We start from the raw sequence: 19879 nt of genomic DNA on the forward strand, positions 1-19879 counted from the left end.
ATTATTTTAAAATATTCTACATGACTCATTTCTTTACAAATATAGTCAGTGTCTACTACCTTTCTCACTGTCAAAAGTGACACTCATCTTCTCTCTCTCTTTTTTTTTTTTTTAATGATATTCGATATTTATATTAAATTATAATTATAGTTAGTAATTTAAAAATGTATGTAAATGAATTATAAATATATAATGTGTATCATATATTTATTGGTTTGATAATATTGAATATGAATAAGTTTTTTATCATTGATAAACTTGGTGAATTTTAATATGTTTAAGTATTATTTTTGGGGTTTATTTATTAATGATTATCATGAAAATACAACTTATAATTACTTGATAATTGATTTGTGTAAAAATTGTAAGTACAATAATTAACTTAAAATATACTTTAAAGGCAGCTAAAAAGCTGTTTTCCACAAAGTTACTTTTGCCAGGCTAGTGCTTAAAGGTTGCTGGAAATGGATGGAATTAGATTAGTGTTTTGGCTTCACTACAAGAATCAAATAAAGTGTCATACGTGTTTGGTCATGCGATATCATTTTAAAATTATGAGATAAAATTAGCGTGTGAATTATGTAATTTTATACTGATTTCATATCATAAGATGTGATTTCATATTCTCTAAAGCTCATGATATGAGAATTTCATATCATCATGCTTTGAGATATTTTCAATACAAAATCGTTTTTCTAACTTTTTTACAATACGAAAAAGATTAAATTTCCTATGCTATATTTGTAAAATCAAAATAATGTCGACATATCTGTAATCCCATAAGAAGAGATACTGCATAAATCAAACTGTGTAGAATGAAATAATAACTTATTTTGTAATAATAACTATATTTTAATTTATAAAACATCAACAAACTCGAATAATTAGACATTGTACACATACACAATTGGTGAGAATTAAAATTAGACGGTTTGAATAAATTTATACATCTAACTAAAATCTATAAGCACGTATCGAAATAAGTACAAGGGTCTTTCATGTCATTCATTCGAAAAGATATACAACACTCAAAATGAGAGGGATAATATTGTCATTTTACTTTCATACTAATTACTCAGTATTCAGTACTCACAATTTCTATAGCGACAAAAGAGAAAAATATAATTAAAAAATTAATGGAGAACCATGCTGAAGTAAGACGCCAGCTGGAGCCATGGGGAGAACTCGCCGGAAAAGTGGTGATGGTCACCGGAGCTTCATCGGGAATCGGTCGAGAAATTTGCGTCGATTTATCAAAAGCTGGTTGTAGAATCATCGCCGCCGCTCGCCGTATCGATCGATTGAATTCTCTATGCGATGAGATCAACGGAATCAGCTCGAACTCCTCGAACGAATCGACAATTTCAAGTCAGGAGATTCAAGCCGTAGCGATTGAGCTCGACGTTAGCGCGAATGATGCTGCCATTGAAGCCGCCGTGCAGAAAGCTTGGAACGCCTTTGGACGTATCGATGTTTTGGTTAATAACGCTGGAATTCGAGGTGAGACTGATAAATTGTCAATTTTTTCTTATGATTGCACGTTATTCGAGGTGATTTTGATAATTTTTGGATTTGATTCTGTGTTGTTTTGATTTTCTGATGCATAAATGTTAAACAATGAATATGGCAATTGATGATTGAGTAGTCAATTATTCAAAAGTTCTATTTTGAAGTTGAACTGTTGATCAACATTAGAAAGATGTAAAAGTTCAATTTTTTGCACAAATTTTAGTTAAGTTAAAAGGCTATTTGTTGAAGGAATAGTTTGTGGAAGAAGAGGAGATGTGTGGATGTTCCAGTACCGTAGTGTGAGAAGTTGGCGATGGGTGGGTTGAAGAAGAGCTGGAGTTAGGTGGAAGAAGTATTGAGGAGAGTTGATTCGACAGGATATGCTGTCATTTAACTTACTGAAGACATGATATTAGATAGGAGAACGTGGAGGTTGTGAATTAGGATATAAAGTTAGGTAGTCGAACGTATGTGGAAAAGGAAAAGTGATATAGTTAGGTACTTATGTGATGTACCTAATATTCTAATGTGTGTATGAACTTCGTCCATGATTCTTATTTTTAGTTGCTATCACCTTAATTAATGAGTTAATGAATAGCTAGTTTGGGCAAATATCAGAAATCCATTTTAATACGACTAGTATAAATCTAAGAAATTCTTCCCCCAAGCTTGTCAATGGAAGGTGTTACTGTTTTTGATGACTTTCGAATGCTGCTTTTGGTGCACGTTTGCAGTTTTGAAATGCCCAGCTGACTTCCAGAAGAGATGTTCTTTATTTGGGTTCTTGTGGGTGGATGGGTGGGTGGGGGGCGGTTTGTGATGGTTCATAGTAGGGCAGGAGACAGGTAGGGCGAATCGGCAGAAAATGAAGTTGTTTAGGACTTCTATAGCATTATCCTTGCCCATGGAGGCTGGGGCTATCTCCTTCCTTACCTTTTAGTAATTGGTCGTGTGTCGACTAATCTGTCATTTGTTTCTTATAGGCAGTGTGCACTCTCCACTGAATTTGTCAGAGGAGGAATGGGAGAAGATCTACAATACGAACTTAAGAGGGGCATGGTTGGTGACCAAATATGTTTGTATACATATGCGTGCTGCTAACCAAGGAGGATCTGTTATTAATATCTCTTCTACCGCTGGTCTTAATCGTGGGAAATTACCAGGCAGTCTTGCTTATGCTTCTTCAAAGGAGGCTCTTAACAGCATTACAAAGGTAGTGTCTTGGTTTTTCTATACTATGTGATTGATCCTGTAGGAGTTAAAAATTTAAGCTAGCTTCACCAAAATTGCATGAAATTATATGAAGACAAGCATACATGATTTTATTAAGTTAATCAGTCTCTTCTGTCATCTTGAAGCATTCAAATTTCATTACATTATGTTGTGTTTCTGAAGTCGGTAGCTCCTTGAACAACAATGGAGAAAAGGAAGATAAATTCATATACAACCTTATAGAATCCATCTAAATATGTTGGAAACATGTGAATATACAAAATGGTCCAACATATTGAGGATATATATATTGTGCAGTAGTTCTAAGGAAGAGTGCCCAAGGATAGTTGCCACCCACGTTACATATATGATGGAATGCCTCACAAACTTCAGTCTGTTGGCTGTGATTCTTGGTAGCTTTCGCTTTTAAGATATTACTCTTGGCGTTGTCACTAGTACCTAATGGTCTCATCCATTCAACTTTGGCAGCAGTCTGGTGCAACGTCAAGTGTATAGTAATGCACGCTAGTATGTTTTTCTTCTTGTGCTGATTTACAGCCTCATAAAGCATTGTACTCTTCAAATGTAACAGCTGATGGCCATCGAATTGGGACCATACAAGATCAGAGTGAACTCAGTATCACCGGGAGTTTTCAAATCTGAGATAACAGAGCGCCTCATACAAAAGGACTGGTTTAAAACTGTTGCATTGAAAACCATTCCCTTGAGAACACATGGAACATCAAATCCCGCTTTGACTTCAATGGTACGTTATTTAATCCACGATTCCTCAGAATATGTTTCAGGCAACATTTTCATCGTAGATGCTGGAGCTACTTTACCAGGTGTCCCAATATTCTCATCCCTCTAGTTGTAGAGGAAACTATATTTGTTCAGTTTGTGTATACGATTTCAGCATTTCATGTTAGTTTGCTTAAGATGTGTTGTGTCCTTGTTTCGCTAGACGTTACTCAGTCATGTTAGAGGTTTCATAGATAGATCCGTAATGTATAGACATAATTCGAACTGTTACTAACAAGAAGATGAAAATCTAGTCAATCAACTGCTATGAAGATTCTTTTAAGTTACACTCACTCGTTAATAAAGTAATGTTGATCTTTTATGTTATGCTTTATTATATTTCTTGTGGTTGTTCAAATTTATTTAATTAAATTTACTTTATAATAGTAACTAATTATTTTATATCAAAGTTTGGTGTATGGTGTGTGGTTGTTATGGAAATGAAAGTTGAAGGGAAAATAAAAGGAAAAGTCTGAGAAATTGGAAAGTGGAAGAAAAAAGTAAATGTAAAATACAGAGAAAGGGAGAAGCAGCAAGATGGATATTGATTATTATTATTTTAAATCATATTGTACCATTAGTATATGATTTTAAATTTTAGTACTTCCCCATTTTGCAAATATTATACATTACAAAAAATTATTTTTTGCAATTTAAAATATTACAAAATTTATAAACAAAAAGTTATTTACTTGAATTTTATTCAATTAAAATCAAGTAAATAAATGAAAACGAAGAAAATATTTTTATTAAGAATAATTACTCCTTCTGTTTCTTTTTGAAAATCAAACAATATAAATTTTGATTAACATTTTAAAATATAATTTTTCTATCATATTGATATATATTATACAAAAAATTGTAAATTATATAACTTTTTGTATTTAAATTATTATTTTAATATATTTAATTAATGTAATTAAATGTAACTTTTGAAATTAATTAAATTGATTTTAAAAACACAACATGACCATTAAAAATCATTGGGATGAAATGTGTATTTTGATGATTGAAATTATATTATTATTATTAGTCAAAGAATAGTCAACATAAATAATTATTTAGTCAAGTCTAGGTCGTTAAATGAGAAAACCGGAAATCAAGAAGCAACTTCAAATCATCAAATGTTCGAATATATGTCAAATGATAAAATAAATAACTATTATAAAATGCATATATTGTATACATAATTTAACTATAATTTAGTAATAATACAAAATATTATTTATCTAATTAGATACATCTCCATTCATATTAGTTATCTGAATATGTTAAAAATAACAAGTAACGAAGTTGAAAACCTTGTTAGTATTGATACACAAAAATATTTAACGTACAAATTATATTTTGAAATTTATTAGTTTTTCATAAATAAATACGAAATAAAATATGTTATCATTTTTATTTTGAATTTTTATCCTTATTCCTTGTATCAAACGTCTGTCAAAGGGTGGTATTGTCATTTAGTTTGTTTAACCACCAAATTCAATGTACTCTTCATTCTCTATATATATTTAGTAGTAATGACTCCAGTACTCATTACTTCCATAACAACAAACCAAAAAAAAAGAAAAAGAAAAAATGGAGACGCATGCTAAATCCGTGCGCCAGCTGGAGCCATGGGGAGAACTCGCCGGAAAAGTGGTGATGGTTACCGGAGCTTCATCGGGAATCGGTAGAGATTTCTGCTCCGATTTATCAAAAGCTGGTTGTAGAATCATCGCTGCCGCTCGTCGAATCGATCGATTGCAATCTCTATGTGATGAAATCAACTCGAATTCATCGAACGGATCGACGAAGTCGAGTCAGGATTTACGTGCCGTAGCGATTGAGCTTGACGTTAGCGCTAATGGTTCTGCCATTGAAGCCGCCGTACAGAAAGCTTGGGATGCATTTGGACGTATCGACGGTTTGGTTAATAACGCCGGCTTTCGAGGTGAGATTGGTTGATAAATTATCGAATTGAATTCAGTATTTTAGCGTACCCAAGTATTAGCGATAGATTAGGAACGAAAAACAACCGATAGTTGAACTTGAAATGACTAGTTATGAATATGAAACTCGCGAAAAAGTGAGTGATGACCAATTGTGAATATGAAACTCGCGAAAAAGTGAGTGATGACCAATTGTGAATATGAAACTCGTGATGAAACGTAATTTTGACCAATATAATATAATTTCAACTCTTTGCATAAATTTTAGTTGAATTTCAATGAAAGGTCATTATCAAGGACTCCATGTACAAATTTTGGATATTTTTTTTCTGAAAGAATAGTTTGTGGAAGAATAATTTCCATTTGAAATCATTTCTTAAAAAAATAAAAAGTAGTTGCATTGTTCTATAAAAAAAATTGTGTACATAAACCTTTTTGAAAAAGAAAACGATTTGCAATATATTACTTTAAAGTAATTCCACCAATTATTTGAAAATGGGCCAGAGATTAGACGCTATCGAGCAAAAGATAATAATACTAAAATAAGCCAATTTGTATCTTTTGGTGGATATTACTATTTGTTGCTTAGTTAAAAGTTTTATTCCTAGCTTTCCAATGTGTATGTGATGATAAATAATTTGCTATCCATCTTGATTAATAAGCAGTTGTTTGTTAGCTGGTTAGAGTTATACAGATATTAATTGGTTAGAATTATGTAGAATATGTGAAAGAGATTCGTTACGTTTTAGTATTTGGCTTTGTGTAACGTTTAATCTATTCGTTTTATCTTATAGGCAGTGTGCTTTCTCCACTGGAGTTGTCGGAGGAGGAATGGGAGAAGATCCACAAAACGAACTTAAGAGGGGCATGGTTGGTGACCAAATATGTTTGTATGCATATGCGCGCTGCTAATCAAGGAGGATCCATAATCAATATCTCTTCTATCGCTGGTATTAATCGTGGACAACTACCAGGTAGTCTTGCTTATACGTCTTCAAAGGAAGCTCTCAACAGCATTACAAAGGTAGTGTCTTGTTTTTCTTATACAATGTGGTTTATATATACATTTAAATGCTCTGGAGACGTACGAATGTAGATTCACATATCTGTTGTGCATAATGGTTCGTGACAATAGACTATAGTAGTGTAGCACTAACGAATAGTGAGTACTCTAAGATAGTTGTCTTGCAACGCTCTTGTGAACTATGATCGAGCCAGAAATGTGGATCTAGTTATGGTAAATGTGGAGGCATTAAGCTCATCCATGAGAAATCTAAGCAGATAACATTTCCAGTTGTCTTACTACCTGGTTAAACTTTATATATGTGATGCCTCGCGCATTTCAGTCATTTGGCTGTGATTCTGTTATAGTTGTTTATAGCTTATGCTTCATGGATATTACTTGTGGCATTGTTCAAGATGTTCTGCTTTCGGAATGTACTCTGAACTGTGTCGTAATGCACACTTATAAGACCTCTGTATTGTTTTCTTCTCGTTCTGATTCACAGCCTGATCAATCCTTGTATCCTTCAAACGTAACAGGTGTTGGCCCTCGAATTGGGACCATACAAGATCAGAGTGAACTCAATATCACCTGGACTTTTCAAATCTGAGATAACAGAGGGTCTCATACAAAAAGACTGGATTAAAAACATTGAACTGAGAACTATTCCGTTGAGAACACATGGAACATCACATCCCGCTTTAACTTCAGTTGTACGTTACCTGATCCACGATTCCTCGGAATATGTTTCAGGTAACATGTTCATAGTAGATGCAGGAGCTACTTTACCCGGTGTCCCGATTTTCTCATCCCTCTAGTTATAGAGGAAAACAAATTAGAAAAATAAGGATGGAAAATGGAAATGTTTGGGAAAGAACAGAGGCTTTACTTTGGTTGCCTAAAAGAAAATTTTATGTTTTTGTTTTGCTCATGGAATTGTTTTTATATTTGTATCTGTTATACCATTAATTGAAATTAATTAAACTCCTATGAAGTAAAGTTTGTTGCTTTTATAAGGATTATGTGTTAGTGTTACTGAGACTTCTTTCTTTCTGCTTAACGGCTTTAATAGTGGATGACGGTGTTAGAGATGATGTACTTTTATTTACTTAAGTATGTTTAATACGTGTTCTTACATTGATTTTATCGTAGGATAACTCGATTATAGTTTGATGTAAACATCGAGATGAATCATTTAACATCTTTATTTATTTTATTGTGAATTTTGTAAAAAACCATTATAATCTTCGACTTAGCTCCATCCGGCCTTTCTCAGCCTATATAAGAAGAGTGAAAGATAACGAAACGGAGAGTGTAATCTAACTAAATATGTCAAAAATTACCATTCCATTTAATATATCGATCAGTAGAATCGATTCAATTTGTTGGTATCTATGGATAAAAGAAAGACATAACGTATGATGTAATCAATACTGATATTTCTAAAAATACTTCTTGGAGAAATAAAATAACTAAATATTACTAAAACTTTTGTGGGTAAATTTTTTATACATTCAAAAGTTAGGGAAATTTGTAAGTTATATCTACTACTTAGGGCCCGTTTGAATGGGGTTAATAAAAACAGTTTTAAAATAGTACTTTTGAAAGTGCTGAAACTTATTTTTGAAATAAGCAGTTATGCGTTTGTATAAAAGTACTGAAGTTAAAAAAAAAAGTTGTTGATGTGTTTGGCAAATAAGTGCTGATAAACAACTTTTTAAATCAAATGTCTGAGATACCCTTAAAAGCTGTTAACATAATAAAAGTTAATTAATTTATATTTTACAGCCGTAAATAATTATATTTTGCTATCATTCACATATTTCTTTCTCATCACAAATTATTTATAAGAGAAATATAAACTTATTATAGATTTTAAAGATATATAATTTGAATAGATCAAAGAACGATTTATGATTTTATTTTAGTTTCATTCACATGTAATAATAATAGTCTATCATTCACATATTTCTTTATTATCACAAATTATTTATAAGAGAAATATAAATTTTTATTTTAGTTATATATGCAACTTATTTTACATTTTAATAATATATAATTTGAATAGATCACTTGAAAGATTTAAGATTTATGTTATTTTCATTCATTAGTAATAGTAATTGTCTATCATCCACACGTGAAAAGGAAAAAATAGAAGAAAGAGATGTTAGGATTATGTGGGTAATTTGGAGATTGTATAAAAATATTAAGGGTAAAACGGTAAAAATGTGGTCAACTTAAAACAGTTTATAAGCTGGGGAAAAAAAAACACCCCTACCCCAACTTATAACTTTTGGCTTAAAATAAGTTTTTTTTTAACTTAAAATAAGTTATTTTAAGGATTGTCAAACAGCTAAATAAGTCAAAAACCAGCCTTTAAATCAGTTTGACCAGCTTTTAAGCTGAGCCAAACAGGCTCTTAAACAATGAGCAAACAACTGAAGGTTAACATGTCTATTTCAGCTATGTGCTTATTTACGTAATTAGTTGTTTGGCCTATTGGTCTAAGCTTGACATACCAGCCTCAAGTTCTGCGGTTCAAATATTGCCAACATTATTTTTTATTTCTTTTTTAATTTCACGTTTTTAGTTTTAATTTAAGCTTATTTATTGATTTGAGGTTTTTGACATTTCGTGTTACTTAATTACATTTCTTAGTCATATTTTAATTATTCCATCTTAATCACATAGGAGGCAGTCAATATGTTTATTTCACATGTATGACTCCGTACTATAATTAACAACATATTAATTTGAAATTCTATTTGTGTTATATATATTGACAAGGAAAGTAACATATATAATTTTAAAATTATCTAAATGTGCTATAAATTGCAATGATTAACAACTTAAAATATTTTAAAATCATATTAAAATTTAATTGACTCTCTAAATTTTATCTGTGTCTCATAAAAAGGGAACAAAAATAAACAAATATTGGGCAAAACATGTCTGTTTCAGCTATGTGCTTATTTACGTAATTAGTTGTTTGGCCTATTGGTTTGAGCTTGACATACCAGCCTCAAGTTCTGTGGTTCAAATCTTGCCAACATCATTTTTTATTTCCCATTTTTAGTTTTAATTTCAGCTTATTTATTGATTTGAGATTTTTGACATTTCGTGTTACGTAATTATATTTCTTAATCATATTTTAGTTATTCCATCTTAACCACATAGGAGGTAGTCAATATGTCTATTTTCCATGTATATTCCGTATTATAATTAACAATATATTGATTTGAAAGTCTATTTGTGCTACATATATTGGAGAAGGAAAATAACATATATTATTTTAAAATTACGTAAATGTACTATAAATTACAATGATTAACAACTTAAAATATTTAAAAATCATATTAAAATTTAATTGACTCTCTAAATTCTATCTGTGTCACATAAAAAAGAACAAAAATAAACAAATATTTGCCCAACATGCCTGTTTCAGCTATGTGCTTATTTACGTAATTAATTGTTTGGCCTATTGGTTTAGGCTTGACATACCAGCCTCAAATTCTGCGGTTCAAATCTTGCCAACGTCATTTTTTATTTCTATTTTTAATTACACATTTTTTTGTTTTAATTTCAGCTTGTTTATTGATTTGAGGTTTTTGACATTTCGTGTTACGTAATTATATTTCTTAGTCATATTTTAGTTATTCCATCTTAACCACATAGGTGATAGTCAATATGTCTATTTCACATGTATGGTTCCGTACTATAATTAACAACATATTGATTTGAAATTCTATTTGTGCTACATATATTAGACAAGGAAAATAACATATGTTATTTTGAAATCACGTATATTTACTATAAATTACAATGATTAACAACTTAAAATATTTAAATGAAAATCATATTAATGACTCTCTAAATTTTATCTGTGTCACATAAATGAAAAACAAAAAATAACAAATATTGTATTCGCACGGGCGCATGTGTCTAGTTAGTTATAAACGAAGAAATAAGGGGCTGATTTCGAAATAAACGTTCTTAGAATTGGAAGAAATGTTCAGTTTCTAAACTTGTAGGACTAAAGCAATAACTTTTATTTAATTTATTTTCTTTTATGTTTCTCCCACATCGATCATACATATAACTATACAGCAGTATAAGAACTCTAGCGAAGCAATAATGCTCGTCCCGTTGGGGACATCCGATAAAATTGGAACGATACGGAGAAGATTAGCATGGCTCCTGCGCAAGGATAACACGCACAAATCGAGAAATGATCCAAATATTTTTGGCCATTTCTCCACCGACAGTGATGCTCCTACCTTCTCCAAACCCGATTATGAAACTACAATGATTTTTTTTTTTTGTTATTAATATGTAATTTTAGCGTAATCTCACGAGTGAGATAGACTATACCCAAATTATTGTGTAATTGTTTGTATTTAGATTCGTGAGATATAGTATACTCAAATTATTGTGTAATTGTTTGTATTTAGATTCATTCTACTATCTTTAATCTACTTGTATTTTAATCACTTTTTGTGCAATGGATTTTCTCCATTCTTTTATACATTTTAAGTCTCGACTATAACTCAGAGGAAAGAAGATTGATTTCTGGATATAGAATCAAATATCGTAGTATTTAAAGATAAATATATTCCCAGCGCCTCTGATTCAATAGTTAGGTCCGAATTCTACAATAGAGTCGAGTCAATCATCTCGATCTTTTGGCACATTCCATTGTAATTTTTACACTCTATATTGAAGACTTTGTAATGTCTATATTACCTTTCAATTTTCACATAAAAATCATTTTGTACTATAAATGTATGTATACATCTCTAGATTATCGATGAACCAAAAGAGAATATAGAAGGTTAATTAATTATACATTATAAAATTTTAGAATATTATAGAATTATATCAATAGTATATAATGTAAAGATGGAGGACACTAATAAATTAAATTTTGCTTTTTATGCACTGCAACATGTTGTGTGACCTCAAGACAATATATTGTAACATAATATTATTGTCAGCTCTTTGGGGTTATAAATTTCACCAGGCATATATATGTCGAGTTCGGAGTCTAAAGGGTATAAAATATTAATAAAAATTTCAAAATGGTATATAAAATTTTATATTAACCCAAACGGTCAAATCGCTGGAACAACAGTGATTTTCTCCGCCGAAAAAAGTAAAATCGAAGCAACTGCAGCAATTTTGTAAAATATGATTTTTTTCAAAAATAAAATTAAAATCGTTGCCTAGACAGCGATCAATCTTTTTAAATATTTTATTTTGAAAAGTAACAAATCGCTCCAGTAGGAACGTTTCATTTTTAAAAAAAAAAAAATTCAATAAAATCGCTGCCAACAATTTTCATTAAAAAAAAGAATTCAAGACTCCAATCAATGATTTAGGATGTAACATATTGATCAATGATTTAGGTTTGAGAATTATGAGGTATCAATCCAAGACTCAATAAAAACAAGTTACTACGTTATATATGTCTTTTTATCTATCCAAGCTCTGATCGACAAGGCTATGAATTGGCTCGTACGCTATAATTATTATAAAAGAAAAAAAAATAAAAATATATCATCAAACTTTAAAAAAATATTTATTTATGTACGTCATCCGTTATAAATTTGATTCATATATGTTATTTTTAACTAACAAATAATGATATGAATAAGCTAAATTTTTAATAAATGACATACATAAACCTTTTCTTAAAATTTGATGATACATTTGATTTTTTTTTTTTCTAAAAAATAAGTACAAAAAAGAGTCTTCTATTTTGACTAATTTCTTCTGATTTTCATAGTTTCTTCAGGACATTAATGACTGGCTATTTATTGCCTTTCTCAGAGTAGCTAAGGGGAAATATCAGTTCTTGGGAAATTTTTTTAATAGAATTTGAAGTTGCTCAATTTTTTAATGAAACTATTTTCACATACAAATATGTGAAAAGGTTATCTAAGTGTACCCCTGCGTTTAATTTGTTTGTTTTATATTTATTTTTATTATTTTTCCTTAAGTGTTGTTGAAGTTTTGATTAAATCAAAATTAACATTAAAAAATTGTATATTTAAAATAAAACACTTTTTAATCAAGGTGGTTCAGTTTATATTACCTTTCAATTCATCTACATAATGTAGTTCTTTTTGTTTTTTCGATAATTATTTAGTTGCAATCTTTAGATGACATATTTAAGATCATATAAAACATTTTCGTATAATTTAATTTAAGATATTGAAATGTAAAAATCTTATTTATTTTCTTAAATGTCACGTCAAATTAATTTAATAAAAATAAATTGAAAGTACTCAAGAGTATCATTTACGAACCTTTCATAAACTATACAATGTGTGTCGATGGCAAAATGTCTGAGATTTAAATTTGGAATTACCTCAAAATTGAATTTCAAATCCTCCTAGACCATTGAATTAACATCTAATCTTGTGAGAAGAAATTTAAAATCTATATGTAAGTAAAAAATAAAAATATTTACATACCTTATATATAAAATATAATTTTTATAATAAAAAAATTAGATGAACACCCTCTCATCTCCCCTAGTGTTTTGTATGGAATTTAAGAATTGTCTTTCTCTCACAAAAGGTTAAATTAAAGTGGTGGGAATCAGAGCCAAGGGTATATAATATATAGTATATTAGAAGAAAAGGATGTGACAAATGTATAAAACCAAAAACAAATTGAGTAGAAAACAACTACTCTTAAGTGGAGTTCTATAAAGTTATATATATATTGTTTTTCTAAAGTGTTTGTTTCCTCTTGATCTTTTTCTTGTGAAAATGAAAAAAAACTCATTTATCTCATTTGTTGTAGACAGATGTTGTACGTATCGATCCATGCAGTGATGTGTAACCTCATAGCTAGGTTGTATGTGCTGCTTTACTACATGGGACAGTAAATTAAATTATTTGTTTTCGAGCGTTATGATGGGATGATTAGAAAAGTATGAATTATGAATATGAAGAAAATTTCTAGTAGAAAGTGTTTTCTCACCTTCAATAAATTCTTATATAGAGAATTTAAATTAATCGAGATCTCGATGGAAGTATATCGACACGAAATAAAAGTTAATTGAAATGTCAGTGCAAGTATATCGAAATAGAATAAAGAAAAAAATATATTTTTAATTTAAAATTTTTAAATTCGTGATATGTGTCTAATCCGCGTGATCGCGTTTTGTTTTTATTACTGGACCCTAACCTATTAAGAGAAAAATTTGTCAAAATTAATATACCTTGTCCAACTTTCTATATATATAAACACACATTTCATGTCATATCATTGACTCTCTTTTTTATTTTTCTACACACCAAATTTAAAGTTAAAAGAGTTAAATTCAAGCTCTTAATATAAAATCATTTTTTGAAAAAATATTTTTGAGACTTTAATCTGACGTGACTAGAAACTTCATCAAAACTATTCATGTAATCTTTTTGAATCTCCTTAATTCAGTTCTCTTAAACAATAATTTGGATTTTAGTTATTATTATCCCCGTATGTACATACATGTTAATTTTGGTGATGAGAGAATAAGATTACGATACACGTATATATTTTCCTCTTTTTAAACTTTACTTAAATGAATATTGAGTAGCAATATATATGTGTTGTCACATTCTTTTTGGTGGCAATTTACTCTTTCTTTTTTTTTCAAAAAAAAAAACCTTTTTACTTTTTTATGGAATATAATAGAGTCAGTAGACAAGAATAACTTCATGGTGAGATCAGCATGATATTATAAATTGGTCAAAATATTGTTGAATAATCATTATATTTGGGACAAACCTCCACATTAGCATTTTGACATTTAAACAGCAAAAAATGTTTAATAATGATATCATCCTCCTCCCTCCACCTAATTAGTTTTCTTTTTTAAGTAGCAACAAACATGCATATGTTTCTTTTCTTTCTAGTACACAAATCAATTGATAGACCACCACACATTTTTTTCTCATTATTACGGGAGTTATTTTTGATAAATTTTCGAGTCGAGAAAAATGTAATTAAAATAAGATTAAAAGAAAATAATAATAACAAGATGCACAAAAAAATATAACGCAACGGATAAAAAAAAATATTGCGTGAAACTAACTAATGCACTAGTAACTACGCAAAAGAGAGAAGACGATACCATGAAAATGATCTTAAGCAACAATTAACGATAATATTAAACATACTATTTTAGCGACAATTACTCTAGTCACAATTACATTTTTAGCACTTTTTATGAATGTTGCTAAAACCTATAACGACATTGGATTAATGACAATTAGCTGATGTTGGTAAAACTTTAACACTCTTTATTAATGTGCATATATATATTCTGTTATAGTGAGAGGAGCTCTGATTTTCCCTCGTGAAAATACGATAACACTCAACTATCTTCTATCTTTCTACAAAAAATTCTCGACTTTCCTACCTTCCTATCATAATCGTGTCCTTAATAAATTAAGATACGTCATATAATATTCAATCGCCTCCGTCCGATTTTATTTCGACCCACTTCTACTATAATCAGAAATATGTTATAACCGACCTCTCACACTTCATTATTAAGAATTTGATGATTCAGCATTATGCAATATCTCTTCTTTAGAAGTTCATGTATAGCAAGTTAGCAACTTAATAATACTTTCCCTCATAAATTATTGTTTAATTTCAATTTTTTAACTTAGAGAAAAAGAGGGTGTAAAAATGAAATGATAGCTTAGCTGTTCCTAAAGCTAGAAAAATAAATAAATAAAATGTCATCATGAAAAAAAAGAAGAAAAAAAACATGATACAAATGACACTAAAGTTTTTTAAAAGAAAATCATTCTAAATTATGAACAGAATTATTATAATTAGTACTATGGTTTTTGTACCTATTTAAATTTGAACCACTCAATTTGATGAAAGGACTTAAAATTCTAATAATGTGTTACCAAGAGCAATAAATGCCCACATTTGTCTTACACTTTGCAGAAGAAATTTAATACAACAAACCATTCACATGTTTACAGTACAAAATATATTTTTAAACTTTTGGGGAATTTCATTTTTATATCTATCCATAGCTCCAAATAATTGTGTGTTAATTATAATTAGACTATGATTTCAAATTTTAGTTTATTAAAATACACATTAATTTATTCGATTTCTTTATAAATTATTTATGCATATTAACGGTTAAACAGATTCTTTAAGATAATTACAAAGTAACTTTGAAGGTCTAGTATAATTTATCAAATAATTTTATTTTTTTTATAATACACAAAAGAATATTTAAAGCAGTAGTAAAATGGAGCACAAAATGCAAAAAATAATAAGAGTTAATTAGTAATATAATTAGACTATTATATCATACCGTAATTCATTATTTTATTTAATTTTTTTAAAGAGATTCATACCTTAACTAATGAAAACGAATTTTATATTGAATTGACTCACACATACTTGTTATTGATTAGAAATAAATATTTTATCAACTTATTTAGATTAAAAAGAAATTAAATATATATATGAAACTTAATTTTTTTTAAAATAGCATAGTAGTTAGAGCCAAACGGTAAAATAGTGCCTGTCTCTTTCATTTATTATTATGTAAATGCCAAATATATAATTTACTCTTTTAAAATGATTTTTTTATTCTACAAAAAGGCAAAAAATAATAATTAAAAAAATTGCAGAAAATTTATTAGCTTCACTGATTTTTAGCCGAAAGTGAACCCCACCAATTTTATTGGGTGGTGGGGTCAAATAACTATTGAAATTGTTACAGAAATTCATGTTTCTGCATAAAAGCCCTTGTTTTCATCTTACCAATTATAAACATTTTTATAATTCAAATAATTTTCTTTTATTTTTTCAAATCTAATATTAAGAGCTAAATTAGAAAAAGAAACAAGGGTTCAAAAATTTAAAACTTTAATGATTCTGAATTTTAAAACAATGTAAATAGTTTAGTATTCTGAATTTGATGTGTAGACGAGGCCGTAATTTAATTTATATATATTATAGTGTAAAAGAAAATTCATATTATTTTTATATATAATAATAAATGAAGATTGTAATTTGAACTAAGAGTACACATTTTGAATTAATTCAAGAACAAATATGCCTATCTTGTCAAATATCATAAAATGATATTAACCTAAAGTACAATCTAATAATAATAATAATAATAAAGCAAAAAATAAAAATAAAGTATAGTTGATGGGATCGTATATTGCCATGCACACGTATTCACGTTTGTATTATTGATGTTTTAATATGATAATTATTATACTAATTGATGTTATTTAAGTACTTTTTTCAAGTATAATGATCCTTTACATTAAAAAAAAAACAAACTATTGAATAGTACTAGTAAGTTGATTATTCTTGTTTAAGATTATACCCCACATGATAGAATAATTGTTCATAGATATATTTTGGAAGTACTTGGATCTATATATCCTTTTGTTTCTAGTACTAAATTTAGAAAAATGAATAAAAATTAGAATAAACTTACAAAAATTCCCTTACTAGATTATTTGGAAAAATATAAATCTTCACACCTTAAATATTTTGTTCTAGATCAAAAATCTATCAAAAATAACATAAAACAAATACTATTCTTTAGACTTTACGAATTATGAAATTATACCGAATAAAAATAAAATAGAAAATACCAAATATCACATGATAAAAGGGATAAAAGAAACTAAAATAATTTAGTTACTCTACCAACAATTTTGATTAAAAATTTCATTACATCAATTTATTATTATTAAACAAACAAAACAAATAAAAAAATATGCTCAAAAACAAAAAATCTCATTATCATGAGAGGGGTGCAACAATTCTCATCTCATATACACAATAATATCAAGATTTTTTTTCAACAATATTCATATACAATAATTCTAAGATTTCTTGAAAACATTCCCTCCTTCAAAAAAGACCATATAATAAAAATAAAAACATAATATGAAAAGAAAAAAAAAGTTGAAGATTATCAAATAAAACTCATATTTTTTTTCTTCCTACAAATTACTTACTTATTTGTTGTGTAGAGGATTTGGACCAGTACGAACTTTTCTCTTATCATCACCAAAAATCTCATCCATATTTGGAATATTATTAATTCCTCTTGAGAAGAAGCTTCCTTTGTTGTGAGATTTAACATAACCTCTCTTATTTATAGAATAATCACCTTTATATCTATAAAATCTTCCAATATTTGCACCACAAAATGGAAGTTTGTAATGCAAAACTCCCATAAGAAGTAGACATAAAAATGACAAAATAGTTAACATTTTCTTACTAGTCATGGCTCATGGGGTTTTCAAGAAAATATGGAGAGAAAAAGAATGAAGTTTAGGGGTTGAACTAAATATAATAATAAGAAGAAATAAAGAAAAAATTTAGTTTTTGGTTTTTGGATGCCTAGGAGTTTGGAGTAGTGGTGTATTAAGTCAAATGCATAAATTTTGCTGCCTTTTGTAATAATATTTGTAATATGCAAAATCTTGGTTTTTGTGAAGTTTTTTTTAAAAAAATTTTATGGAGAGATGGAGAAGTGGTATGAACTTTTTCTCACTTGAGCCAAATTTTGCTCTCACTAAACATGGCCAACACAAAGGAAAGGAAAAGAAAAGAAGAACCCCTTTTAGGTGTTTGATAGGTGGGGGGTGGGGTGGGGGGGAGAAGAGGGGGGTGGGTGGGACAAAAGAAGATGAAAGATACTAATAAAAAAAATTGAGCTGACTTATTAGGGGAAAAAAAAGAAGAAGGGGTCACTATGGTTACTCACTTCTATTCTTTAAAAAAATCTTTTATCAATCTTGGGTCATGTGAGAACAATCATTTTCTTGGGTTTTTATGTTTTTGTTTTGTTCTTTCTTTTTGTGTTCAATTTTCTTTTTTCTTTTTGGTTGGGAAAATAGCGGAGCGAAGACAGATGTGATGCAGCGGATGAGGTTATTTTTAGTTATGATAAAGAATATTTTTTATGAATAAAATCTTACGCGATGTAAATCTGAATCAGTTCGAATTGTAAAGAAAATTCATAAAAGAAGAGATGAAAAGGAAAGGTTATTGTCTAATGGTAAGTAGAATGTCTTTCATGCCTCAAAAGTCTATACAATTCCATTAATATATATTTCAGAGAAAGTTAGTCTAGAATGGCTTTTACTTTTTGCTCAAATTCAACAAAGTTACAAAAAAGCAATTTTTAGAAGTAACTTGGCATTTAAGCTTGGATGTTTACATCTTAAACAAAGATTGGTACTTTCTAATTTGAGTTTTCTTGTGGTAAATTACCATACAATTGGGGACTACAAATTGCCTTTGACTTGGACAAGATAAAGAATTAAACTTTCAAACAGATTCGAAATTTAAATTTTATGTGTTCTAAATGTCAGAACAACAAGCTCAAGTATTAATTACTCATGAATTCTGATTTAATTTTTATATATATATTTAATATTTGTGTCAAAAATTATCAAATTCCATTGAACCCTTTATCGTCATGTCTATTATTTTATACTTTTTTTTGGCACAATTAAGGATTGTAACTTGTATTTTATAAAAATAAAGGTTATTATAAAGTATTTTAAAAATAGAAAGATGGAAAATAAGGGTTTTTTTTTGTCTTTTTAAGAGTTTTATAAGCTAGCTAATCCCCACACTAAAATATACTAGTAATTAGTAATGATTTAGATAGTTAACCACCTTCTAATTAATTGATTTTTAACTCTAAGAAAGAATCTATCTCTATGCTTTTTAAGAGTTTGTTGTTTCTTCATATTGAACCAAAGTGGGTGCTAAACTATATAGTATAGTTGAGTGTGCACAATAATATAGTAGTTAATTAATAGTAAGCATAATATTGACTTTAATTTCTTGCCCTAAATCATTTCTCTAAATAAAAAAAAAAGGTTAAAGGGTAATCAATTAGTCAAAAATGATGATGGAAATAGTGTAAAAACACAAAGTCATTGTAATAATTACATTAGTTGTCCATATTTCTAATCAATTTGACATTTGCCTGCCTCCGTATTAGTACTCTCGTCGTCTATGTTTACTTGTTCATATTTAATTTGATAAATTTCAGAAAAAAAAATTATTATATTATTTTATATTATAGTTATAAACTTTAAATATTTAAAATAATATAAATATAAATAATAAATTCTCTTGTTTTTTCAAATGAAAAAACATAAGCAATTCAATAAAAATAGACGAATAAAATACGACATATATTATTTAGATGCATGTATATAAAAAAAATTAAATATTCTCATCATTATAGAAGATTACACATTTAAACTGTCTAAATTGTGACCTTTCCACTTAATTATTTGCCAGCTGAAGAGCATTAATTAAGAATTAACCACCATCTCTCCTAGTTTAATTAGTAATTGCTACTCATCTAATTATTATGGCCCTGTAATCTTAT

The 19879-nt window shown here is 28.6% G+C and overlaps 2 protein-coding genes and 1 non-coding gene across 3 annotated transcripts; all 3 read left to right on the forward strand.

Moving 5' to 3' along the window:
- Positions 1-976: 976 nt before the first annotated feature.
- LOC101247479 (uncharacterized) lies at positions 977-3844 on the forward strand. The gene is made up of 3 exons (XM_004249270.5): positions 977-1500; positions 2493-2722; positions 3314-3844. The coding sequence occupies exons 1-3, from the start codon at positions 1137-1139 to the stop codon at positions 3590-3592; spliced, it is 873 nt and encodes a 290-aa protein (XP_004249318.1). The 5' UTR covers positions 977-1136; the 3' UTR covers positions 3593-3844.
- A 1131-nt stretch (positions 3845-4975) lies between these two features.
- LOC101247770 (uncharacterized) lies at positions 4976-7475 on the forward strand. Its single transcript, XM_004249271.5, has 3 exons — positions 4976-5458; positions 6251-6480; positions 6999-7475. The coding sequence occupies exons 1-3, from the start codon at positions 5104-5106 to the stop codon at positions 7275-7277; spliced, it is 864 nt and encodes a 287-aa protein (XP_004249319.1). The 5' UTR covers positions 4976-5103; the 3' UTR covers positions 7278-7475.
- Positions 7476-10599: 3124 nt separating this feature from the next.
- LOC112939939 (U6 spliceosomal RNA) lies at positions 10600-10702 on the forward strand. Its single transcript, XR_003244169.1, has one exon. It is a non-coding gene; the product is annotated as a U6 spliceosomal RNA (small nuclear RNA).
- The last annotated feature ends 9177 nt before the right edge of the window (positions 10703-19879 follow it).

This window comes from Solanum lycopersicum, chromosome 10, assembly GCF_036512215.1.
Source record: "Solanum lycopersicum chromosome 10, SLM_r2.1".
Classification (NCBI taxonomy): Eukaryota; Viridiplantae; Streptophyta; class Magnoliopsida; order Solanales; family Solanaceae; genus Solanum; species Solanum lycopersicum.

Excerpts from the sequence above, each read along its gene's own strand:
- LOC101247479 (XM_004249270.5), top strand. The coding sequence starts at position 1,137 with ATGGAGAACCATGCTGAAGTAAGACGCCAGCTGGAGCCATGGGGAGAA. Across the intron at positions 1,501-2,492 it reads TAATAACGCTGGAATTCGAG|GCAGTGTGCACTCTCCACTG; the intron begins GTGAGACTGATA and ends TGTTTCTTATAG. Across the intron at positions 2,723-3,313 it reads CTCTTAACAGCATTACAAAG|CTGATGGCCATCGAATTGGG; the intron begins GTAGTGTCTTGG and ends CAAATGTAACAG.
- LOC101247770 (XM_004249271.5), top strand. The coding sequence starts at position 5,104 with ATGGAGACGCATGCTAAATCCGTGCGCCAGCTGGAGCCATGGGGAGAA. Across the intron at positions 5,459-6,250 it reads TAATAACGCCGGCTTTCGAG|GCAGTGTGCTTTCTCCACTG; the intron begins GTGAGATTGGTT and ends TTTATCTTATAG. Across the intron at positions 6,481-6,998 it reads CTCTCAACAGCATTACAAAG|GTGTTGGCCCTCGAATTGGG; the intron begins GTAGTGTCTTGT and ends CAAACGTAACAG.